General features: G+C 42.5%; 3 protein-coding genes across 3 annotated transcripts; all 3 read left to right on the forward strand.

The window, feature by feature from the left end:
* Window positions 1–239: 239 nt before the first annotated feature.
* On the forward strand, window positions 240–15,514 carry mkrn4 (makorin, ring finger protein, 4). The gene is made up of 8 exons (XM_061268108.1): window positions 240–399; window positions 5,009–5,137; window positions 5,217–5,485; window positions 7,033–7,097; window positions 7,188–7,429; window positions 7,499–7,606; window positions 14,481–14,580; window positions 14,657–15,514. Exons 1-8 carry the CDS (start codon window positions 359–361, stop codon window positions 14,855–14,857), a joined length of 1,155 nt encoding a protein of 384 aa, XP_061124092.1. The 5' UTR covers window positions 240–358; the 3' UTR covers window positions 14,858–15,514.
* Window positions 15,515–17,148: 1,634 nt separating this feature from the next.
* On the forward strand, window positions 17,149–22,114 carry fance (FA complementation group E). Its single transcript, XM_061268158.1, has 11 exons — window positions 17,149–17,447; window positions 17,914–18,391; window positions 18,581–18,652; window positions 19,553–19,597; window positions 19,669–19,725; window positions 20,739–20,882; window positions 20,964–21,087; window positions 21,177–21,252; window positions 21,316–21,382; window positions 21,475–21,600; window positions 21,681–22,114. The coding sequence occupies exons 1-11, from the start codon at window positions 17,236–17,238 to the stop codon at window positions 21,783–21,785; spliced, it is 1,506 nt and encodes a 501-aa protein (XP_061124142.1). The 5' UTR covers window positions 17,149–17,235; the 3' UTR covers window positions 21,786–22,114.
* A 642-nt stretch (window positions 22,115–22,756) lies between these two features.
* Window positions 22,757–25,953, forward strand: rpl10a (ribosomal protein L10a). Its single transcript, XM_061268183.1, has 6 exons — window positions 22,757–22,843; window positions 24,302–24,373; window positions 24,454–24,534; window positions 25,269–25,417; window positions 25,496–25,668; window positions 25,739–25,953. The coding sequence occupies exons 1-6, from the start codon at window positions 22,839–22,841 to the stop codon at window positions 25,907–25,909; spliced, it is 651 nt and encodes a 216-aa protein (XP_061124167.1). The 5' UTR covers window positions 22,757–22,838; the 3' UTR covers window positions 25,910–25,953.
* The last annotated feature ends 51 nt before the right edge of the window (window positions 25,954–26,004 follow it).

Consider the following 26,004-nt stretch of genomic DNA (forward strand, 5'->3'; position numbering starts at 1 on the left):
ACTTGAAATGATCGTAATATGTTACCGAGGAAAGTTACAGCTCTTTCATAAACTATTAGAACTGTTTCCCGCTTGTGCATAATTATTTTTTTAAAGTGATTTCTGATGACTATTTTTAGAGATAAAAGTTAGTAATACACAGTGCACAGTTGAGATTGAGAACAGTGACGTTCAAAGGTTGACGTCACGTTTCCATTGGCTCGTCGCTCCGTTAATTGGCGAAGAGAGACCCGCTGCCAACTATTAAAATAGTCGGAGGTGGGACGCGGGGCGGTTCAGCAGCATTAACAGCAACGCAGCAGCAGCGCCAACACCAACACCACCGCACGGATAATAAGCAAGTCGGGTGGCTGCGGACATGAATCGTTCGCGTTTCGCCCGCAATGGCGGTATCTGCAGGTAAGACCATATTGAGCAAATATAGCTAGAGCGACCCAACAAGTCGACAAATTGCAAAACCTATGTGGCCGTGAAAGGAAATGTTCCATGGCGAGCGCGAGGCGGAAGTTGTAATGTTATTCTCATTCGAAAGTACAAGAACAATGTTTGGTTTGTCGTGAATCTGCTCTATAAATTAATATCTCGTCCATTGTCTTAATATCCAGTCGTTAAAGTTTTGGTTTTATGGGGGGCGCAAACAAAGCCAACGACTAACTTTTGAATCTCACATTTCCGTCGGCTAGTAAACAATCATAGAGGAACTGTTTTGTACGCGCGCGATGCGTGGAGAGAAGCCCACAAACCTAGCTTGCCATTATGTTTGTGTTGCCACATGTTTGCTTCCATTACTTTGGCGTCAAGTGGCAACACGTAATTCCAAGATTCCAAAGCCCAAATAAAGTACGTGGTGAAACGTGGACCTTGAACATGCTCACCGGACCAAGTCGATGATTGTGAGTGTGAGTGGTTAACTTTTCAGTGTTGGCTTGTTCAGTAAAAGCTTTGTGTCAACGTCGATTAACATTGGCCTTAAAAGTGATTATCTGACCGTGTTTAACGCAAATGTTCAGCTTAGTTTTGAACAGTACGGAATTCCCATACTCAATTGTTCTCTCTTTGTTTGCTATCTTTTAATTTCCACCTAAATATATTTAGGGGGGGGAGGCGGTCGCCAACCTTTCTGAGACGGAGTTACTTTTGAATAATACGAAGGGCTACCCGTTTACACTTAACGGATCTAACATTTTTCTCTTAGTGGTGAGAAAAGCAACTCTAGCTGTACCTCAATTTACGAATTTAAATCGCGATTGGGTTTGTAAGTGGAAACATTTTTAAAGCTTACGTATCACAGTCATAAATTCTACTGTTTTACGTTTGACTCATTCAGTTCTTGTCTATTTAAAGTGGAACAGTGATGATTTTGTCTGAATTCCTCGTTTTTCAGCATCCTTGAGTTTGGACTACAAAAGTCTCTGAGTAATAAAGATGGCGGATTTGCCGAACCGTTTGGCAACACCCATTGCCTTGTTTGGTTTGTCACGCCTCCACGGATGCATTTGCTTACTTCGTAGCTTGACTGCAGTGTCTGTTTACAAGATGTGTTTAAATATTGTGAGGGGATTTATTTTGTTACGCTGTATGTATGTATGTATGTCTCTGAAGTCTCTGATGTCTTTGATGTGTCTGTCTCTGATGTCTCTGATGTCTCTGATGTCTCTGATGTCTGAGTAGTGTGAGTTCATCAGCCCGACAGCCTGGAGGAAGAAGCTGTGTCTGTTGGTTTTGGCATACAGCGCTCTGTAACGCCGTCCGGAGGGGAGTAGTTAGAACAGACTGTGACCTGGGTGACAAGGGTTTGTTGATGTTGCTTGCACCTTTCCTGGTCCTGGACAGGTACAAGTCTTGGATAGATGGGAGGTTGGTCCCGATTATCTTTTCCGCAGTCCTAATCGTCCGTTGCCGTCTGTGCTTCTTTGTTGGCCAATCCAAACTAGACAGTGATGGAGGTGCAGAGGATAGACTGGTGATGGCAGTGTAGAAGGTCTTCAGCAGCTCCTGTGGCAGGTTGAACTATACCTAAGCTGTCTCAGAAAGTACAACCTCAGCTAAGCCTTCTTCCGGACAGACTCTATGTGGCCGGTCCATTTCAAGTCCTGGGAGATTGTGGATTCCAGGAACGTGAAGGTGTCTGTTGTGGGAATAGCATTAATGAGGATGGTGAAGGGTAGAAGTGGCGAAGTCCACTGTCTTGGTTCAGCTCCAGGTGGTTTTGCCTGCACCAGTGGACCACCTCCTGTCTGTACGCAGTCTCGTCACCGTCCCGGATCAGTCCGATGAGAGTGGTGTTGTCCGCATACTTCAGGCGCTTCACAGAAGAGTTGCCTGAGGAGCAATCGTTGGTGTAGAGAGAGAAAAGCAGTGGGGAGAGTACCCACCCCTGGGGGGGCCCAGTGCTGGTGGTCCGGGTGTTAGATCAAAGTCAAAAGTCAGCTTTATTGTCAATCCCTTCATGTGTCAAGACACAAAGAAACCAAAATTCCGTTTCCTCCATCCCACGGTGTGATGGTCCCCAGCCTCGCTTGCTGTCTCCTGTTGGTCAGGAAGCTGGTGATCCACTGGCAGGTTTAGGCAGGCACTGCAAGATGGATGAGCTTCTGGTGGAGGATGTCGGGAGCGATGGTGTTGAGCCCCGAGCTGAAGTCCACAAACAGGATCCTGGTGTACGTTCCTGGGGTGTCGAGGTGGTGCAGGATGTTGTGCAGTCCCATCCCATGTTGACCACGTCATCCCCTGACCCGTTTGCCCGGTAGGCAACCTGCAGGGGCTCGAGCAGGGAGCCCGTGATGTCCTTCAGGTGGCTCAACACTTGCCTCTCAAAGGATTTCATGACCACAAATGTCAGGGCGACAGGTCTATAATCATTCAAACCTGTGATGGCAGGCTTCTTGGCCACCGGTACGATGATGTAGCTTTTGAAGCACGAGAGCACCTCACACAGCTCCAGGAAATGGGCGAAGATCCGTGTAACGATGGGTGCCAGCTGTTCAGCACAGACTTTCAGACAGAAGGGGGAGACGTCATCTTGTCCTGGTGCCATCCTGACCTTCTGTCTCTGGAACATCTGACACACCTCCTCCACGTGGATCTGAAGTGCGGGCAAGCTTATGAAAGAGAGAGAGTAGGTGATAACAACGATGGAGGTGTGAACTGGGGGGAGGTGTGGATGTTGATTTAGATGCAGGAGGCCCCGTTGTGTGGCTGGACTGTTCAAACCTGCAGTGAAACCTGTTTAGCTGGTTTCCAAGCCTTGGGTTCGCCACATAACGGGGGGTTTGTCTCTTAAATCCCGTGATGCTCTGCAGGCCTTTCTACACTGTTGAGGAATCAGATTTGGTAGGGAGGTGTCTCTCCAGGCTCTCCCTATAGCTAGCTCCTCTTAGCTTTCCTGATTTCTCGGGTCAGTGTGTTCCTGGCCTGCCTGAACAGGTCACTGTCCCCACTCTTGTAGGCCTCCTCCTTGGCTTTGCGCAGCATCCTGAAGTTTGGTGTAAACCATGATTTGTTGTTGTACGTGCAGAAGGTATTAGTCTGCACACACAAGTCCTCACAAAAGCTGATGTATGATGTCACAGTGTCAATGAGTTCATGCAGGTCTAAAGATGCAGCTTCAAAAAACACTTGGTGCAGTCAAAGCAGGCTTGGAGGTTCTGCTTTGACTTCACTGTCCATTTTCTCACAGTCCTCACCACAGGCTTAGAGGTTTTTAATTTCTGCCTGTAGGTCAGATAAACTTGACAGTGGTCAGAGAGTCCTAACGCTGCACGGGGAACAGAGCAGTATGCGTCCTCTATTACGGAGTAGCAGCGGTCCAGTGTATTTGTGCCTCTGGTGGGACACGTTATGTACTGTCTGTATTTGGGGAGTTTGTGTGTGAGGTTCGCTCTGTTAAAATCACCCAAAACAATGATCAGTGAGTGTTTTTTTTTTGTTTTTTTCTCCTTCCCTCCAGGTCTGTCAGCCAGCTGTTGCGTGGTTTTGATCGCACATGCGTGTGGTGGAATGTAAACAGCCACCATCACAATGAAGAACTCGCGCTGTGAATAAAATGGCCGGCAGTTTATGAAAAGTGTCTCTAGACGAGGGCTGCAAGACTTTTTCAACACTGACATCAATACACCAACTTTCAAGCAAACGCTACCTCATTTTAAATAAAGCAACAAAAAAAAAGTACGCTACCTCGGCTAAAAAAAGCTACAAATATGTCGACCGGAAAGGGGAGGTGCACATCTTGCGGCCTTCCTTGGGTGTATGAGGTGTGAAGTATCTGATTTGCATTTAAAGAGATTGCACCAAAACAGCTTGCTCTGAGCCCCTCTTCAAAATGGGTAAAAGAGGGGGTTGTGATGCTATGATGACGAGGAATTCAGACAAAAGATTTGCTGTTACACTTAATATTGAATGCATAATTAAAAAAACTACTTCTAAAATTGCTTGGATCCCAAATATGGGCGTGACAGCCAAACTTTGAAGGGGCCATAACAGTTTGAGTTAGGAGCCTTAGACTTTGAATTCTTTCATTTGAAAAACCAGCTCAGTGGGCTAGTGGTAGAGTGTCCTCCCCGAGACTGGAAGGTTGTGGGTTCAAACCATATAAAAATGGGACCCATTGCCTCCCTGCTTGGCATTAAGGGTTGGAATTGGGGGGTTAGATCACCAAAGGATTCCCGAGCGCGGCACTGCTACTGCTCCCCTCTCCCCCAGGGGATGGATCAAAATCACACGGGGATGGGTTAAATGCAGAGGACAAATTTCACCACACCCAGATGTGTGTGTGTGACGATCATTGGGACTTTAACATCACGAGGCACTAATAGAATAAAAACGGGGAAATTTGTAGCGGTGTCTCTACGAACGTTCTGTGGATTTGTGTGAATTGACACGGAGTTGCTTAGTTATCCTTTACATAGTCATGATGTTTGAAGCTCAATGATTTAAAAGCAAACCTCTGACTAATGTCTGTGAAAAAAAAAATCTCCATGAATAACAAAGCACCTTTCCTTTCTTGTAGGCATTTCTTGATTGGATCATGCAGATATGGCTCAAGATGCCATTATTTACATGAATTACCCGCTGAACCGCCGTCCCAAATATGTCGGTTCTTCCAGAAAGGTGCATGCTGGTATGGTGAACGTTGCAGGTAATGTTTTTCTGTTATTCATAGACTTGTCTACATTTTCATTTGAATTACTTATTTAGGAATTGTGATTCCCTACCAGGTATATCCATATCCCCCAATCTGAAGGTGGTGGAGATGTTGCAGGTCGAAGACTGGCAATACCAACAGTCTTCTCCTCCACATCCTCTTCCTCCTCTTCTTCCTCCACCTCCGTGGCCCAAGGTACAGCTGACCGACAAGGTTCTGAGACCTTTGCTCGTATGCAGGCTGATGTGTCGCCAAGGCGTCAACGTGGCACATCGGCGTCCATGGTGACCTCTGCAAATGTCGTAGACACTGGGAACAGAAACACTGCGAAGCGATTACATGGTGGGTGCTATAACTAATGTTTGGTTGTGTTTTCAAGATTTAAATGGAGTCCTTTACAACACTATGACACTGCTTTAATGTCCATTTTCCAGGTTGATCAGTTAATTCTGTGAATTCCTACTGGGGTCAAAGCTGCCACAATCGTACAACTTAAATAGTTTAAGTAACAGTTTAACACTCAGACTTTGAGCACAGACCTTCTTTTGCCATGACTGTTTTGATTTTTGGGTTTCCCACCGCACTAGCCTTTTAACCTCACACTTTGTTTGGCTGCACGTCACTGTCAACCAGCTGGCTGTGTGCTTGTTTGTCCTCTGGTCCTAAAAAATCTAACATGTTGACTATCGTTGACTTAGAGTTGAACGTCTTTCCGAGAGGCCGAGATCAGCCTGAAGACGACCCCACAAAGCATAATTATCTGCTAAAATGGTCTTTTAAGTCATTACTCTTGGGGCTGACCTTTCATTGATTGACACATGATTTTTTTTTTTTTACTGCATAGAATACTGTGGGCATCTCGTGATTGGTCTATTTAGTCACATGATATGACGTAGAGGGGCTTCCCCCTGGTCGGGGTCGGCCAAGGCAGCCCACCGGGCTGGCCCGGCAAGATTAGAGAAGACGAACAGGTCTTCATGTCAATATACGCAGACTTTTTTGTCACCAAATGTGTTACCTCTAAGCCTAAACCAACCTGTTTTAGATCCATCCCCACTGCAACACACCAAATTATCAGGATTGTTATCAGGCTTAAAAGAGGTTGCTGATGAGCTGATCATATGTGCTAACCCATGGTGGAATGAGGTAGATGGTATACTTCGTTTTTCCAACCATGTCTTGTGGGTTACAGAGCGACGTTCTAGTTACATGAATTGGTATGGGGTAATGATACGAGAGGGGGTTTCTTTTCCCCTAAAACCCAGCCCTAGTGTCCCGTAACGAGGCAAAGTACACTTTGACTTCGGTCTTGTTCACACAGACAGGCAGACAATTGGAGTGCCTTTGCTGTATTTATTTACCCCTAGAACCAGTTGGAAATATGTGCGACCGGAGGAAATATTTACCAGCATAGCCTTTGTGAGCATATTGGGTGTAATGTTGACTGTTCAGTGACTTGTGCCTCTTTACAGCCCATTCCCAAAACGAAGAAGAATAAAGTTGACAGAGAGGGCTGTCTCTTCTAGAACAAGATGAAATAGGAGTCTTTTTTTTTTTTTTCCCTCCCCACTGAAATAAACAAATACTGTATGTATGCCTAATTTGCTAAGAGACTGGCGATTTTCAAGAGGCACTACCAACATGCAACGATTTTTTTCCCCCCTCAAGTCTCTTATGTGGGGTTTCTACTAAAAAATTATGGCCACTTTGAGTAATTCAGCACATCAGTTCCTTTTTAAAATCAAGTAAATAAGTTTTTTTATCATGGTAACCATGGCAGCACTGGTCTTATGACTGAATCACTGAGGTATAGTGTAATGGGCTGACAGTGATGATTGGTTGAATTTTGAGTCAAAATTGTACAACTTCAGTATACATCTTATTTGCAGATGCTCATTCCCGAGTGCCGGTCAAGAGCTCAGATCAGTGTGACGCAAATATGTGTGACAAAGAGGTTTGTGGTCTGATCATTTTTGTGTTCAGTTGTACTTGATAAGATCGAGCTTGTTCTATTAGTCATTTATTTATTTATTATTAATCACAGGAAAGTCTTCCCAGTAGCACAGACGCCGCGGGTGCCTCTGCGGCCTCGTGCACCGACGGGACGTTGGAGGCATTCCTGCAGAGTCGGGATATCACTTGTGGCATATGCATGGACAAGGTGTATGAGAAGATGGACCGCAGAAACCAGGTGTTTGGAATCCTACCCAACTGCAGTCATCCCTTCTGCCTGCAGTGCATCATGACCTGGAGGAAAACCAAAAACCTCGGGCCTGATATTGTCAAGTAAGTTTTTCTTTATGCACATGCACATTTTTAATTGTTTTGTGACCTTGGACGTGCTCTCTGCTTCAGGACCTGCCCACAATGCAGGGTGAGATCAGCCTTCTATATACCTAACAAATACTGGGTGGAAGGTCAAGCAAAGGAAAGCTTAATAGCAGACTTCAAAGAAAAATTCAGGTAAACCGTTGAAAGCATGTCACGACTGTGCTATGATCGTATTTGAGAAACTGATCAGAAGTCTGGAGAGCTGACATTGTCATGGTAATTGTAACAACGGTGTAAGTGCAGTGCCACATTCCTGCGTTACTGGCTGCCCAGTATGGCTGCCAATAGCCACCAGGCAACTTTGCAACGCCAATTTTCTGATCCTCCATTGTAAATTTCAAACTTGGAAGCATTGGTACTCATGCACAGGCACTAGTAGATGGAATTTCTGTTCCATTTTAAATGACAAAATTACACAATCATAATTTCCCAAATATCAATACTCAAAACAAATAAAAAAGTAGAAATCAGCCCAAGCGCCTCAACTCAGCCGCTAACGCGGCTGCTGTCGCATAATTGCGTAAGACTGTCTGAGATGGATTCTAACAGTTGACGTGTCAAACTGTTTGAATCCATTTCGTGCAAATAAAACTAATGACAGAGCGTGGATATTAATACTGTTAATTTACAATGCAAAAGTCATTTTTTCCACATTTGAGGTGGCTATCCTGATTGTTCCATTTATTGATATGCACGTGCACCCACTCGGTGCGTTTTGGTAACCAAGTGCGCTCTTATCCAATTCATCCACAGAAATGCTAAATATTGAAATATCGTGAAACATAATGCATACAGCCAGTTAGTGATTGCTTGATAGATCACTATCTTAAAAGACTGGAGGTGTATTGTCCGTGAAAAAGGCAAGTGGATCACGCATTCCTATGTAACGGTTAGATTCTTGCACTTGAATATTCGTCTTATTGTTTCTCATATGCTCAAATTTTGTGGTTCATCTACAAAATGGAGAGAATCGGTCGGGAGTAAACCCTGACATGAGTCGCCATTTGCACCAAACACAAGGCACACTCAAAGAGCAGGACACTTAAAATAAAAAAATCAAAGTCCCTTGATAGTGTAAAATGTTGATAGCTAAACAATGTGGGGCATCCAACAGTCTATAAAAGGCAACATTAAAAGAAAAATGTTGGGTGAAATCAATGTAAACAAACAAATGAATTATGATTTATTTACTGGTTGGGTACAGAAATAGGTGTGTAAAACCATCTGTATCACTCCAATTCATTAAATCCATCGATCGTCCTTTGTCAACAATGGGTGGTGCTGCTGACGGCGCTTGCACTCCAAAATAGTCCACAGGCCCATATAACGATATATAAATTACCGTTTTTTTCCGTGTATAATGCGCCCCCATGTATAATACGCACCCTAAAAATGGCATGTTGATGCTGGAAAAAAGCCTGTACCCATGTATAATACGCACCCAATTTTTTAAAAAAAATTAAAAAAACAATTTTATTTTTTATTTTTTTTTAAGTCCCAATGATCGTTACACACGCAGGGAGGCAATGGGTCTCATTTTTATAGTATTTGGTATGGTCTTAACTAGGCTGGATGTAATTTTTTTTGTTGGCGTTGATTTCTCCGACTGCCCATAAAGGCAGTGTGGACGTGAAAAAGAAATGGGAGAGACGTTTAAGAGGAATAAAAACGCCCTTGGAAACCAAAACTTGCCCCTCGTGACTCGGAGCCGCAACAAATGTTTCGGATTTGTGTAGGGTAAATTGTGACGGCAAACAAGCAGGTGATCGAGCAAGCGTCTGATACGAGAGCATCTTTTTGTTCCACGTCTTTGTCGGTTAGTCCTGTTGTTGGTTTTGTTGTACCATGATTTTCTTTAAAAAAAATTAAATAAATAAAAATAATTGTATTACCGTATTTTCCGCCCTATAAGGCGCACCTAAAAACCTAAAATTTTCTCAAAAACCAACAGTGCGCCTTATAGTCCGGTGCGCCTTATATATGGACCAAATTCCTAAATTCAAACTGGCCCGAAGTATTGTGTCATGAAATCAATCATAAGTGGCCCGCTGAAGACTATGAATCATGACTCAAAAAGACTATGGATCATTATTTTATGATTATAAAGTAATTTGTTCCGTCTGAAGTTGAAATAAAAAAGATAAAATGGAGAATGATTTGATTTGGATTAAAAATCTGACATGATGCATTAATGGTGCGCCTTATAGTCCGGTGCGCCTTATATAAGGATAAAGTTTTAAAACGGGCCATTCATTGAAGGTGCGCCTTATAGTCCGGTGCGCCTTATAGGCCGGAAAATACGGTATGTATAATGCGCACCCCAGATTTTAGGACAATAAACTAGCTAAATTTCGCGCATTATACACGGGAAAAAACGGTATATATCAAATAACTATTATATAAGCCAGGCGTGGCCAACCAGTCAGAGACTAAGAGCCACTTTTTTTTACTGTCATCGCAATGCCACATCATACACAAGCACACATGACCCCCCCCCCCCCACACACACACCCCTCTGCTCAGCCAAATTTATTGTGACATTATTATGTCACGCATCAACATGATGATGACAAATTGACTCCTACAGTACTAAAACCAAAGACCACATTTTCAACAATGAACATTGTGCATTGTCTCACACAGACAAACTCTCAGTTCAACAAATTCCACAAACAAAAACAAGTTTTTTCCACTTACTATGTGTGGCGGGCCAACAGACCATTCGTTTTAGTTTGTCGTTTTCAGGAGACAAGATTTCAATAACATCACTGAGGCATTTTTTAACGAACTCCACTTCATTGTATGGCTTTTTAGCCCGTGCAATGTTCCAAGCCAGTTGAAACAATGTTAGTGTGACAGTCTCTGAGTGCTTCGTATTTTTTTTGAAAAACTGTATCTACTTTTCTGCCTGACTTTTCTAAGTGTCCAAACTTGTGCTTGCGAAATTTGCAAAGAGTCCTTATCAATATTGGCATGAAGTGGCGCTGACCATTTGAAGCTTTTAAATGCGCTAAGGACGTCCGACATATCAGGCAGAATGGCTTGCCATAGCGTTCAACAAAAAACAACTTTAACTCTGTTAAAAACGTCCTGTATTCGTTTAGCTGTGCATTTTTTCCTTGCCATTTAGGCCGGGTTGGCCACCCCTGGCTTAGCGTCTTGTCAGCTTTTCTGGACCTAATGGGCCCCCGTAGTCCCAGTTGCCATTCATTAAAAAGCCAGCATAAAAAATCGCTTTGCCCTATGTTCGTCATATATTCGTTTAGCTGTGCATTTTTTCCTTGCCATTTTGAGAGCGAAATTCACACTACTCAAATGGGTTTGTCCCTCCTTTGCGGGATTTCACTTCACGCGCATGCGCGTTTGACCAAAATACCATATTGAACTCAAGCGAAGCAAATACGCACGAAAAATAAACACAAATGTTGATATGAACGTAAAAGAGCCGCATGAAACCAGCCAAAGAGCCGCATGCGGCTCACGAGCCGCGGGTTGGCCACCCCTGATATAAGCAATATTATCAAACCATCTCTGTCACTCCAAATAGTTAAATCCATTGATCAAATTCCTCGTCCTTTGTTAACAACGCCGCGCATGCGCCCTGACGTCAGCCTCGTCGTTATTCCACAGATCTAGTATATATTAACTATATCATAGCGTTAACAAAGTACAAGGAAAGACGTGGGTTCGGTAAACGTCTCTTTATTTATTTAACAAAACAAGAGTTCAACGAGCAAACAAGTACTGAACTGTAACGATAAAAACATATGCAAGTTGCTACACGAAATAAAATATATCAAATAACTAACATAAATAGTTAACCGCCACACGGCCCCAAGCACCAGCGTGAACTTCCAGGGCGTGTGGCGGCGTGGACTTCCATCCCCGGAGGAGGCACTTCCAGCCACGGAGGTGGGAGAGAGCTCCATAGAATAGGACCGGGTGTGCGTAAAAGCCATGTCCGAGCACAATCCACCGTCCCCGGACAGCCACCCGGCCAAGCGCCGGCCCCCGACTTCCATTCCCGGAGGTGAAAGAGAATTCCGTAGAGTAGGACCGGGTGTGCGTAAAAGCCATAATAGTTTTTCAAACCTTCTGTGTCACTCCAAATCAATAAATCCTTCTTACTCTACGTCCTCCGTGTCACTTACAAACAAAGCCGCTCATGATGCCGGAAATATGTGGGGCCCTTCATCATCCCATACTCAAATCTTTGTCCTTTATGTAAACAACCGCCGCGCCGCACCACTGACGTCACTTGAAATTCAAATTACAGTCATCCCTTGCTACATCGTGGTTCGTTTATCGCGGTTTCACTTTTTTTTTTTTTAATTTTGAAAATTTTCACATAAATTGCTCCTCAGTATGTCGTCCACCCACCCAAACTATGAAGAAAAAAACAGCGACTCAGTACGAAAAATACGGTGCACGTTTGATACTGATTAAACATTGTGACAATAATAACATACTTTCACAATAGTCAATTTAACACAAGCATATGATCGTGGATTCTTGGCAGATTACAACACTCGAGCAGCTTCAAAACATTTTTTGACGAGCTGGTGACCTCTAGGTCAAGGTCAAGCGTGGGGTTGCAGTCTTCCACCCACGGTATCACTTGTCCTTACTTAACTCTTAATACATTCATGTGCAAAGGAAACATCAGTGCTATGATGCGGCTCAAGTTGCTACTAACTATACAATATTGCAAAGCAGAATAAAATAAAGTATATTGCAGCTTACTCTAACTGTGATTAACATGACTCATTCTCATTACCTAATGATGAGCATGGGCTTCCCTACTTAGCAAATTAAAATATTCAACCAGTTTCAAAGTATATTATAGCAAAACAAAATAATATAACATCCCGGTTTTTTCCATGTATAATGCGGAAAATTTAACTAATTTATTGTCCTAAAATCTAGGGTGCGCATTATACATGGGTACAATTTAAAAAAAAAAAAAAAAATTATTTTTTTTATTTTGAAGAAAATCATGGTACAACAGTTTTTGAAGAAAATCTTGTCACGGATGGAGTGTGGAAAGGAGCAGGGCGACCAAGTGCAGCTTGGACCAGGGTTCATTGGAGGAACTCAAAACACAGACTTGGTAAACTAACATAACTCTCTAACAAAACCAACAACAGGACTGACCGACAAAGACGTGGAACAAAAAGACAGGAACAAAAACCTGTGTTATTGTCAAATATTGTTTGGTTTTTACTCTCCATCGCGGACCGGACGTCATACGGAGGCAGTATCACTGCGCATGCGCACTATGGATCCGATGCGAATAGTCCTCTTCTCTTCTTGACTGACAATGAATGTGATAGTTTAATACAATCAGCAAATAACAAAATGCGTATTACAGGTAATATTTTATTTCACAACACTTTGCCTTGTTCCTTTCGTCTCTGCTGTTCACTTCAAACACGCTCCATACAAACTCAATGCACTCGTATCAGACGCTTGCTCGATCACCTGCTCGTTTGCTGTCACAATGTACCCTACACAAATCCGAAACATTTGTTGCGGCTCCGAGTCACGACGAGGGGCAAGTTTTGGTTTCCAAGGGTGTTTTTATTCCTCTTCAACTTCTCTCCCACACAGAGCCGCCTTTTTCACATGTCCGCACTTTTCATTTGAACCTAACTGATCGCGGTGGTGCCTTTTACGGGCAGTTGGAGAAATCAACGCCAACAAAAAAAAAATACATCCAGCCTAGTTAAGACCATACCTAAGACTATAAAAATGCTTGGCACTCCGCATTAAGGGTTGGAATTGGGGGGGTTAGATCATCAAATGATTCCTGAGCGAGGCGCCGCTGCTGCTCACTGCTCCCCTCTCCCCCGGGGGATGGATCAAAATCACACGGGGATGGGTCAAATGCAGAAGACAAATTTCACCACACCCAGATGCGTGTATGACAATCATTGGGACTTTAAAAAAAAAAGAAAAGAAAAAAAATTTGGGTGCGTATTATATATGGAAAAGAACAATAATCCAAATTTGTGTGTTGCTGTTCTTCAGAACAAGTATTCATCTAAGCGATGACTTTTTAAACTATTACTTTACTGTTAGGTAAATCTGACTTTGGCACCATCTTCTGGTGAAATTTGGAACGGGAATTGAGGTTTACTGGTTCAACCAACAAATTCCCATTTGCCAATTAAACAATAGTTAATTTTGAAGAACTAACTTTTAAGTAACCCCTACTCAGGCCATCTGCCTGTGCGAGTTGCGTGAGAGATGAGTTATACAGACCTACACAGGCACGTAGGTACAGAGACAGAAAATGGAAAAAAACGCCACGGAGGTATTCAGGCTAGGCCTGGTACGCCTAAGATGACAAAGTACTTCCTGTACTACAAATACTAAGATTTTTTTGAGGATAGAGCAAGAGCATGCACACGTATACACGTATACACGTTTACATGGAAACCTAAATACTGCTGATATTTGACAATGGTTATTGATTGCATGGAAATGTACTCAATGATGTACCAAAAAAAAACATTCAAAGCAGGGTACTACACTTGTGGCAATCTTGAGTATAGGATATCCATGCACAGTACTCAGAACCATAACACAACCCAAAACTAACTGGGCAACTTCTTCCATAAACCAAATGTGTGTAGTACCATGACCGAAGGCAGCAAGGTTGCCACAGGCATCATTACTTTTGGATAATACAAAGAAGAAATGGAAGAAGCTAAGCTAACTGTTAGCTCTGCACTACACTACGCTAAGCTCTGCTGTGATGTCAAGTCCCTCTTGTCATTTTTATTTTGGTGAAATGACAATTTGGCAGATTAAAAATTTGCAATTGCAATCATTGAACATTCAACATGAACTATTCTCAGCTCTGGCATTTCCCCAGTAGATTGGGGAGAAGGGGGAAAAAAATCACAAACCTCATACAACATATACACATACCTCCTGAATTTTTTTGCTTGTACCCTCATTTGTACTGAAATGTCTGTTTCTGTTGCTTTTCAACCTGCAGTAAGCGAAGCTGCAGTTATTATGCACGATACGAACACTGTCCCTTTGAAACGGAGTGTCTCTATCGGCATGACAGGGCTGCACGCGGCACATCATTCTTGGTAAGCATGTTTTGCTGAATATTTGGTCTCCTGTTGCCACCTGAGCTTGGCCTTCACTTGTCTTTTTGCCCATCAGTGTACTACAGATGATGATGATGATGAAGAAGAGGATGACTTTGAAGACTACGATGATGAAGAAGACTATGATGGTCTGCTCAATTTTTTTATAGCCATGACGCTTCTTCGTGCTGATGAGGATGGTGATGATGGTGACAATGTTGACGATGATGGTGACAACTTTGACATTCCTTTTTTCCTAGCGGAGTATGGATTCTGAACCCTCTTTTCCTCTTTCACACGCAATTTCCTCAGTGTAGAAAGGGGTCCTAGAAAAAATTGTCACCGCAAGTCGATTTAACTGTGTTATGACACGACTGTCCCCCTTGGATCGGTAATGAGGCTTTTGGAGTAGGCAAGGCTCAGTCGTTATTAGTAGCAGGACATGTGCTTACTGACCTGCTATCCCTCAAACGAGAGGAAACCTGATTTGACCTGCTGTAGTGGACAGCTAGAAATAAAGGTGCACATTGGTCAAGATACTGTGCTCTAGCTGTAAACTGTTTGTCTGTTAACTGTCTTGACAGGATAAATGTGTTTTTTTTTCCCTTCCTCCGGCCATAGTGATTAAAACTTTGACATCTTGTACATTTATCTTTATGCCGCCGGAGTTAGAGATAATTGCTTAAAGTGGAATTGACCAGAAAAAGGTGATTTTTAAGTGTTGTGTGGATAGTCCTTTTTAAATTGTCTAAAGAAAAAGTGTACTGTACCCATTGATGGTTGATGTCCAATCCTGAATATTCTTGCCTCGATTGTACCCCAATGAAACTCTAGTTTTGGCATAACCATTGAAATGTTTTTTTAAAATTTCTTTTAACAAGTTGTACTTGTACATCGAAAATAAACATTATTTCACAGTTTGTCTCACTGAAAACGTTTTGCTCTCTTATTAATCATTTGAATTAGATGTTCCAATTCTTTCCTATCTTTTGCTGCCATGGTGCCCAAGCCTTTTATACCAAGGAAATTACCACCACCTAAGAAAACTACTAAATACTGAACATTTAAGTACGATCAGCACCACTTTTACAATAAAGTAGCTTAGTTAGGGTTTGATCAAAGATTTTAGTCCTGAATATACAGCACAATGAATGAATTACTATTGTAAACCATTTTAACTATGTAATGTTTCAGCATGACCAGTGTATAAATATCAAATGTACTTGAAATTTCAAATTGTTCCACTTCTTTGCTTTTAATTGTTTAGGGTGGGTTGCTTGCTAAGCCTATATCTCCTGAACTGCTTTATACTAATGAAGGTCACAGGCTTGCTGGAGCATAGCCCAACTGACTTTGGGCGGTAAAGTATTGTGCTTAAACTTTAAATCCAACTGAAAAGCCGAGATGGGCTCTCTATCAAATTTTACTGGCCTCTCAGTCTTAGTCTGTCCCGGGCACTCTTGCGTCTTCATACCGCGATCCTCACCGTTGAGAAAAAGGGCTTCCGTCTCCGTCCATCGTCGGAAAGTTAACTCAATTTAACGTTAAAGAGTTAAATTGAGAAGGCAACCTCCTGGTCATTACTATTAGCATTGTGATCATTAAAGCTAAAAGATCTGGGACATAATCTAACAAATCCATCCACAGTGAAGAAAATATTGAGGTGTGTTAGGATACGGATTTTAGCTATTGATCTGACTCCAAATTATGATCAACACTCCACTCATTAATTGTTATGCCCTAATCCACACACTGGCGCACCTAACAATTTTGCGAGTTCGTTCTGCCAAAGAGAAGACCAGTAGATCAATTAAGACAAATTAACCAATTGTTTAATCCTGACAAAGCAAGCTAATACAGGCGCCTGGGTCTCGGGTCCTTAACACAAAAACTCGTGTGCCTTCGTGACCATCAAAGACAAGACATTCTTCCGAGTTGCCCAGTTTTAAAGAAACACAATATGAATATTCAAGCATGCAAAATATTGTGTGGTGATTGGTCGATGGTTGATGGTCATCTCCTCCTCGTTTGGGTTTTCCCCTGCTCAGCGCAGGTGTCTGGACCACAAAGACGAGTTGTTTTTCGCGTTCCCCATCGGCCGGCCTTGAGATATCCTCCCTTTCTGGACATCCTGTTCCACAATACTTTGAAGAAAACAAATTCATGTAGTCTGCACATTCCTTTCCACTTATTAAGCGACCACACTACTACTAGAAATTAGATTGATATGATTATATGTGGCTAACGCAGCCTTAATCAAATGTGTTTGCAAACTGCCGAAAGTACATTTCCCTTTAGGTGATAAAGTCTCCATCACCCCCAAGATTCAAAAGTTGTGCACAGGTGTATGTATTTTATTTATACCATTATTGACACGTCAAATGTTGAAAGTCATCATTAAGGCATTGAAAATAGTTCAAATCACAAGGTTTCAACTGGCATAAAGCATAGTCATTAATGGAGAGAGCGAGAGAGAGAGAGCGAGAGAGAGAGCGAGAGAGAGAGCGAGAGCGCAGCCTACGCAAAGTTTCCACAAGATGACGTGTGTTTCACACATGCGCAGTGCGGTTGGCGGCAGATTCAGTTCCGTGTATGTAAAGCTAAGCACAAGCAGACCAATGGGATATTCGGCACTACGTATCTCTTAAGACGAAGATGAATGCTGGTCAGTTGCTGAGTCGCTTTGACGGGCAATGGAAGCTTTTGGCCCGGTCGTTGTTTTTCGGGGTTTCCGGTGCACACAGAACACTTGAGGTCTTCAAGCGACAGCAGCGGGCGACACCTGACAGATCATTGTCCGACTTAATTGAAACGCTTTGTCGAGACGAGATCACCTATCCAGGGGGGAATGGGCAACCCCTCACCGTGTAAGTCCAACCTGATAGTTGCGAGTCAACTGTAAAATTCGCTTTCCAGTGCTTCAAATTGCAAAATATGAACTCTAACGCAAAATAAGATGTTAGGAAACAGTTGCAGTAGGAGTATTAAGCAGAGATGAGAAAACAATGCGCACCAATAGCTACCGTAGCTTCAAATCGTACCTCATAGTTTTCAAAACAAAATTCAACATCGAAAATAATTCCGGCGGAGTCCATATTGTCATAAACATGTCATCTCACTGCGTACGTACTGTAAGAACATGGACTACTCTACAACATTTTAATTCCGTTTTGATGATGCAGTCCTGTGTCATCTATGCTCATCAGTAAACCAATCCTGCCAAATATGCAACCTACGATGATGACTGGAATTTTGTGAAATTCAAATTGATCAATTACAATACTGTGTTAGTCTTGTTTGTGCTTATCTCTCACAACTGTTTCCCCCTCACAGTAAACCTCTGGTGTTGCTCTTTCCACCGCTGTTCAAGCAAAACTTGCTGGCGTTCATCTTCCTGATCCACTCACGCTTCCCCAAAGCCGCCATTCTCCATCTACTCCGGTGTCTTGATCTGGACCCCTGTCCAAGCTTGTGGGTCGCCGTATGGACGAAGCAACTGAAAAGAATCATACTGGGCTGTCCCCTCGAGGAACCCCTTTACAGCCCAGCGTGCGCTGAGCGACTAACAGCACTGTCACGGCGAGTGGGTGGTGAGACTGGATGGTGGGATGAGTGCAGTGGTTTGCAAGCGGAGGAAGCACGGACTGCGGCTGTTTTGTCTGAGACAGGAAGTCAGAAGAAAAGAAAGGCCCCTTTCGATATTCTGAATGATGAGAATGAAGAAATGCAGCAGGAGAAGAAACGAATGAAGACAGATGAACCCATCGATGGGCAAGTGCATGATCAGGATAGTCTGCCTGAACATATGAAGGTAAAGATGGACAACACAGATTTATTCACTTACTGTCATTATTTTAGCGTATTATTTGGTACTGGTACGTGAGTCTGTAGTATTATTAGTCCATCTGGAAAAATGGTCCCTGCAGAGACCTTCCATTTTGTCCCAAAATCAAATTACTAAAATAATCGCTTTAATCCTGCTTGTCTCATTTGCTCTTAGATGGCAGAAGAATTGGAAACGGATGCGCCAGAACAGGTCAACACACATGAACCTCTGCCTGAACATATGAAGGTAAAGATGAATCTGTTTAAATTTCCAAAGTTCTTGTTGCAAATGGTGAAACTGATGATTGGATACCCTTTTTGGTACACTGCTACTAGGGGTGTAAATCACGGGTTTTGTCACGATACGATATAATATCGATATAAAGAACTACGATACGATATTTGCCGATATCTTAAAGCCTGCTGCGATTCATTCACGATATATCGCGATATAGTGCTCTACGATCGATTATTATTTTTTTTAAATAAAAAATATAGAACAATATCCTGATTTACAACAATTCATACGCAAAATCAACAAGGTACTGCAAACTCTTTATTTAGGAAATGACAAGAGTATTGTAGTATACAAATTGCTTACTTTAACACTGAACTTTGATGTCGTGTTTTTTCTTTAAATGTGCGGCGAGATTTGTGCTCCCTGAATATTTGATCACCGCATGGCAGGATTTACAAACTGCACGTGTCTTGTCCGTTGAGCCATCTTTTCTTTGGAATCCAAAGTGCTTCCAAACGAATGACTTGAAGCCTAAAGGGGAGCAAATTTCCTCGTCTTTTTGGACACGAGCCATAGCACCAGCCCAGGAGCCGCGTACTAGTTGTCGACTCCCCTTTCACGTGCCTGCTCTGCTCACAACACAACACGCCGCTCACTGCTCCCGGAAAGAGGAAGCAAGCAACAATGAACTGGATTTCAAAATAAAGTCGCGTCTAATGTCCGAGGTCAAACACGGCGATATAAATCGATGTTTACCTTTAGCATCGATGCCAATAAATCGTAGAGCATTATATCGATTAATCGATGTGTATCGATGTATCGTTACACCCCTAACTGCTACACATCAAGTTCATTTTCATAGCACCAGGTCTTATTGAGTAAATGTGTTTTCTTTTTGTGCCTCCTCAGGCATCTGTTCTTCAAATCAAGGAATTATTCAAAAGTCCAACCGAGGTATGTAGAGAATTCGGATTTCTTCTGCTACCCCGCACTGTTTTTTGTGACTTTGTTTAATCCTTTGACAGTGGGACAACTGCTCACTTGATGTGTTGAAAGTGCTGAATGACTGTGATGCCACTCAGGTATGTGCTGTACTAGAAATCCTTTTGCACATAAAGGTGGCACATCCTAATAGTTCTGGCATTCATTTGCCGTGTCTTTCACACTGAACCCAGCAAAACTTGACATTGTGGAGGTTTGTGTGCTTGCACAAAGACACACATTTCACACAGCCAGCGTTCCACCTCTTAGCGCTTTCCCACTGCCGAAAGCAAAGGTTTTCAGTTTTTTGTTTTTCGCAGGGATCGCTGTTCTGTATGGTAAAAATTTGAAAATCAAGAAATTATAAGATTACTACACGATCCTTATTCACCTGGGCCTTTCAACCTAGCAAATTGGGACATTGCAATGTCTACTGTGTACGTTTTCGCACAGCCAAGACGGCTTTTCGCAGTCAGATACTTGGAGGACAGCAGAAATTGTGTTCAACACAAGACGAGAGAAGTGAGTCCCAGGTTTTCAATTTGAAGCCCTGGTCCCGGCTTTCCACTACTGCCCTTTTACAAAACTACCACGCCTCTTGAGTAAAGCAACAGCAAACCCAACAACTTGTTGCAGATGTTGAACGTCTGCAGTCTCCTTAGGACGTACATCCTGCTCTGCGTCTTCCTGTGCAGATGGCTGGTTGGTGCTGACCAGTCCAATTTACTATCCAGCCACACCCCAAGATGTTTGTACGAGTCCACAGCCTCCACCTCAGCCCCCTTTAGTAGTACAGGCCTGGGCTTTAATCCGGTCTTTCCAAAGTCTATGACCAGCTCCTTTGTCTTGGAGATGTTGAGCTCCAGATGGTTGCTGCGGCACCAGGCGACAAAGTTAGCTGTCTGAAAGCTCGAACAAAAGCGGCAATGTTTCATGCTGGTGAAAGACACGGGCAAATAAATGCTGGATCTATGATTACATCACCTTTGTTTAAAGATCCTCTGTGTGCCCCCGGCCCTCATTCTGTGTTGCTACCTTGCACACAGAATAGCAACGGCACCCGTTGGAGCCTTTTTGACACAATGAATCATTATGCTGCTCTTTTGTGTAAAAGGCGGAAGTGCTGTGCGGCCAGTTGAACTTGTCCGACTTAGCGGACCACACTCTGATACAAATCTGCGGCAGAATATCGGTTCTGTTGCCCGACCTCAGTTTCAGTACGGCAGCGACGCTCATCAAGAACCTACTGCTGCAGAGGGTGCGTACAGTCTGTGTTACTATTCACTTTGGGTCACTGTGCAATGATGTGTGGCTTGACGGAAGTCGCCGCTGCCTGAAGGTGCTGTCTCTCACTGAGCCCCCGTCCAGATGCCTGATGAGTGCTGTGACGTCACTCTGCACCAGCTACCCCAGATCAATGTGCCACGCTCTGATTGGTCCCCTTATAGAGCAAGACAATATGGGTGAGATTATGCGTCTCTTGAAAATTGGAGAAAAAAATGCTGATGTGAATCCCAAAGCATCCTTTAATTAGAGCAATTGTTTATTTTAGGAAATGCACAAGCTGAGCTCCTGAACAAACTCATAGAAGGCTGCCTGGATTCCCACTACAGGCTGCTTGTGCTTCAGTAAGACCAAATATTTCAGCACTTTGTTCTTAAATTGCTTCTGTTTCCTGTTTTTTCTTCCAGGATGACACTGAAAATATCATGGAGTGAGCTGTTGCTTTCTGTTATACACAGCTTGCTGGACTCCAAGGTTAGCGAAGGTCATTTTATGTCCAACCAGTAGCATCATACTGTCAAAATATTTCCCGTAACAGTCAATTTTGTTTCTTTCTTTTTTTGCAGCCTGACTTGAATGAAGAATTGTTCACACTGTTGATTGAACAGCTGGTTAACCAGACCCCTCTGTTCACAAAATCTGTCCGCTTCGCAAAAATGATGCTGACGACCCTCACAAAATATGGCAACCTTGTAAGTATGAAAAAATGTATTTCAATATTTTACAAGGATTTATTTTTAATCATAATGTATATGCATATTTTACTTTCCAGGTGAATGCTTCACACAAGCATTCCCTGTCTGATTGCCTGATGCTAAATGAGACATTCTTAAAAAAGGCTCTTCAAGCAGTGTTGAAAAGAATCCCAGATGCATAAAAAACCATTTATATTTATGTTGCCATATACAAACCTATTGTCATTGCATCCACTGTATTTTTTCCCCACACGTGATGGACAGTGTATTCATCTTTTTTGGGGGCCTGTACCTGCAAAAGATCCATTTCACCAAAGCACTTTTTTCCTGACTGTTGCAGAATTTCCTGTTTTGACAGCCATACTTTTTTAGTTGTTATATTTACTTGTATTTTATTTTATTAAACGAATTTTACATTTTGTACGGAAAGGAAAACACATAAAAACATAGTGTCATTATTAATATGTGAATTTTAAACAAAAATAAACGATTCAGTGGTTCCGAAAATGAATGGATGAGTGGACAGAATATAATTTTCAAACAAAAACTAAAAACCAACTACAGAGGAATCACACTCTTCAGCCTTACAAGGTCTATTCAGGGGTGCTGGAGAGGAGGGTCTGTCGGGAGGTCGAATCGCAGATTCAAGTGGAGCAATGTGGTATTTGTCCTGGCCGTGGAACAGCTCTACACCCTCAACAGAGTTGTCGAAGGTGCATGGGAGTTTGCCAGCCATTCTACATGTGCTTGGTGGACTTGGAGAAGGCCCTCGACTGTGTCCCTTGAAGAGTTCTGGGGAGGGGGGAGCTTTGGGAGTACGGGGTGCCAAACTCACTGATAAGTGCGATTCGGTCCCTGTATTACCAAAGTCAGAGAGTATTTCTAGGCATACCTTTTATGGACAGCATTTCTAGGCGCAGTTGAGGTGTTGGTCTGGTTAAGTGACCTCAGTGTAAAGCGGAATGTGTGCATGTGTGTGCGTGGGTGTGCACATTTTAGTCTGCAAACCTGCTTTTGTGAATCACGCTTTGATCGCGTCTGATACAATCATACATTTTAACATTTTTAAGTATCAACGGAAAGTGACTGCCAATATTTTTTTCGGCAAAGTTGTAAAAAACGAAACAACGATTCTGCCGTTTGATGATGACGTAGGTTATAGGCAGCATTAAATTGACGCAACTTCCCGCTGCACTTCCTTTCTAGCGTAGCGAGTCAAGGGGACAGCTGCAAAAATGAGGTAGAGCCTATCTAAAGTAATCTGGTTAAAAGAAAGTTCTGTGGTATTTTACCCGGGGTTTTCCCCCAACATTATTAGTGCTTAATAAGTTTGGTCATTTCATGTAATTTTACATTTTCGGCTGTCCGAGAGCCAATCGTCCGTCATTGATGCACGGCACGTTGTTACGTTTCAGGACATAATCTCCGTGCATCCATGATTATCCGATACATTTAGTTTTACCTTTTTGCGTGTAATTTACGGAATAGTTGTTAAGCATCACTTTTCTCTCTGTATTAGTGGATTATTGTGTGAAAAGGGATCAAATCTACGATGTGCTAGTTTGTTTTATGAAGTCAACAGTGACAGCAGTTATTAAAATTCGACCACCGTAAACAGTGAAAAATACTACGCACTGTTCCTTAATCAAGAACGAGACTATTTCTGATCCATGTTTTAAGTTGTTTTCCCAGAAGTAAACGTTTAACATTTGGAAAAGCAGCCATTTTGTTTTGGCAGTGCTTAGTGTGTGCTGTACCCGGCAACTCACCCGCAAGCGTTTTTATGCTTTAAACTGCTCCGCTCGGTCAAACGCTGGAGCGAGGAAATCTAGGCCAGTCGTGGAGATATTTGATATGATTTATAGGCTGCCTTTAAACATTTTAGTCGGTTTCCAGAATAACTGGCTTTTGATTCCAGCTGTGGCCACTAGGGCGACGTGGGGTTTTTTTTTTGTCTTAAGCTTCACCAAGGACCCCAGGAAGAGTAGCGCTGGCATTGCCATTGCTAATAGGGATCTAAATAAAACAAACAAACCATAAGCTACTTTAAAATTCCTTAACTGCGTAGTTAAAATTTTGATTACACAAAATACAAACAAAACATAACTCGTTTACAACTCCAGACTGACTGCAAGATTTGTTAACCTAATTAAAAAAAAAAGATGAATAAAAAAGTGGCACATAATTAGTACTTTTAATTCACAGTGAATTAACCACCGAGTTTTGGGTATAGACTATTCACGTCCCCACACCAGTCTTATAATCGGGCAACATTGTCTATATAATATATATATTAGATGGTGAATTCCTTCCAAAGATTCACAGACAAACACGTTATAGCTCAAGAAATACTCATCCCAGTTCGTACATGCATCAGAGGGTGACAAGTAAGATGGACTCTAATACAAATTCATGACTAAAGAAGAAATTGCATTCATGAAATTGTGTGGTCACTCAACAACTTTATGCATGCATATTGCCAATCATGGTGCTTTGGCACCCTAGTGTGCCCTGAGTCTATCATTGCAATGGGACATTATTGATTTTCACAAAATTTCTCAGGTGTTTATTCAATATTTTTTTGTTGTCCTTCTATTTGCCAGGAATGTATAGTGAGCGTCAGAACAAATAAATGCTCTGGCAGAGGGTACAATAAATCTTGAATATCCAATGCAATTTGTCCTACTTTGTGTTGCAGTAAGGTTTCCAGAGACACTTTGCAGGAAGCTGTGAAGGAAGTTCTAGCGAACTCCAGAGCTAAGAAGAGGAAGTAAGTTTTCATACCAGCACATGGCTTTGCCCGTGACTATTTTACAGTAAGATGCTAATAAGTGTGTGTTGCTGTATTAGGTTTGTGGAGACTGTGGAGCTGCAGATCAGCCTGAAAAATTATGATCCCCAGAAGGACAAGCGTTTCTCCGGCACTGTCAGGTTGGACCATTTTCTGTATCACCCAACCTTTTCCCTGTTTTTGTCTGGCCCTGTCAGAATGTTGAGTAAAGCCGTAGTGTATTGAGTTGTTTTTTTTTTAAAGCTTAAGTATGGTCAGACAGGCCAGACCAGGCATGGAGAAGTACTTTGGGTTGTCTGCTTGAGGTGACAGTCTTCTTGGCAGACGGACCCTTACCCTGGGTCTTAAAAGATGAGGGAAGGCTTTGAGGGACTGAGCTTTTTTTTTTTTTTTTAAGCTCATGACCCTTTGAGCCGACCAATATTCGCTATATTATGAATGAAGACTCCTGGCCTTGTGGCGGTATGGTAAGACTTTCAATATAGAAACTGTTGTGTTGTACATGAGGTCAATTCTTGCTCTCTACGTTGTCTGTAGGTCTTGAATTATTTCCAGAAATAATTTCATATTGACTTATTTTGCTAGTGCCTTGCTTAATGAAGCGTTCTGTTGTACACGAGCTAGATTCTTGTCTACTCTTGCGCTGTGGGTTGTCTATAGGTCTTAAATTATTATTTTATAAATGAAATTATTATTATATTAAGTGATCAATATGAAAGTGTAATAAGTGAAGTGTATTTTTGCCGGTCCCTTGCTTATTGATCATTTTGAAGAAGAAAAGGTGTTTTTGTTTCTTTTTAAATAATGTTTGACACATAAATGAGTCTTGAGAGTGTTTGGTTCCACTTGTGATCTTGTAACTCTTATTGTGTAGGTTGAAGACTCCCCCCAGGCCCAAGTTCTCTGTCTGCCTCTTGGGAGACCAGCAGCATTGTGATGAGGCCAAAGCTGCTAGCCTGCCACACATGGATGTCGAGGCGCTCAAAAAGCTCAACAAGAATAAGAAGATGGTCAAAAAGCTTGGTGAGCAGAAATTTCCATTTTGCCTTCCCTGGATGTGTTGAGTTGGTTTGGGGTCTTGACTACTTGCGTGTCTTCCAGCCAAGAAGTATGATGCGTTCCTGGCTTCAGAGTCTCTGATCAAGCAGATACCCCGTATCCTGGGCCCGGGGCTCAATAAGGCTGGCAAGTTCCCCTCGTTGCTCACCCATAATGAGAACTTGAACAGCAAAGTGGATGAGGTCAAATCGACAATAAAATTTCAGATGAAGAAGGTAAGCTGAGCTGCCAGTGTCTTCTGCAAAAGCTTCACGCAATGCTTCATTGCTCATTTGTGCCCCTCAGGTGCTCTGCCTGGCTGTGGCTGTTGGACACGTGAAAATGAAGGAGGCTGCGCTGGTGTACAACATCCACTTGGCTGTCAACTTCTTGGTGTCCCTCCTTAAGAAGAACTGGCAAAATGTGCGTGCCCTGTATATCAAGAGCACCATGGGAAAGCCACAGCGCCTCTACTAAATGATAAGATTCTACAAATAATAAAAATGTGGATTTTCCAAGAATGATTTGTGCCATGCTCATTTTGTTTACTGTGCTGAACTAATCAATCACTA

Source organism: Syngnathus typhle, linkage group LG2 (genome assembly GCF_033458585.1).
Source record: "Syngnathus typhle isolate RoL2023-S1 ecotype Sweden linkage group LG2, RoL_Styp_1.0, whole genome shotgun sequence".
Classification (NCBI taxonomy): domain Eukaryota; kingdom Metazoa; phylum Chordata; class Actinopteri; order Syngnathiformes; family Syngnathidae; genus Syngnathus; species Syngnathus typhle.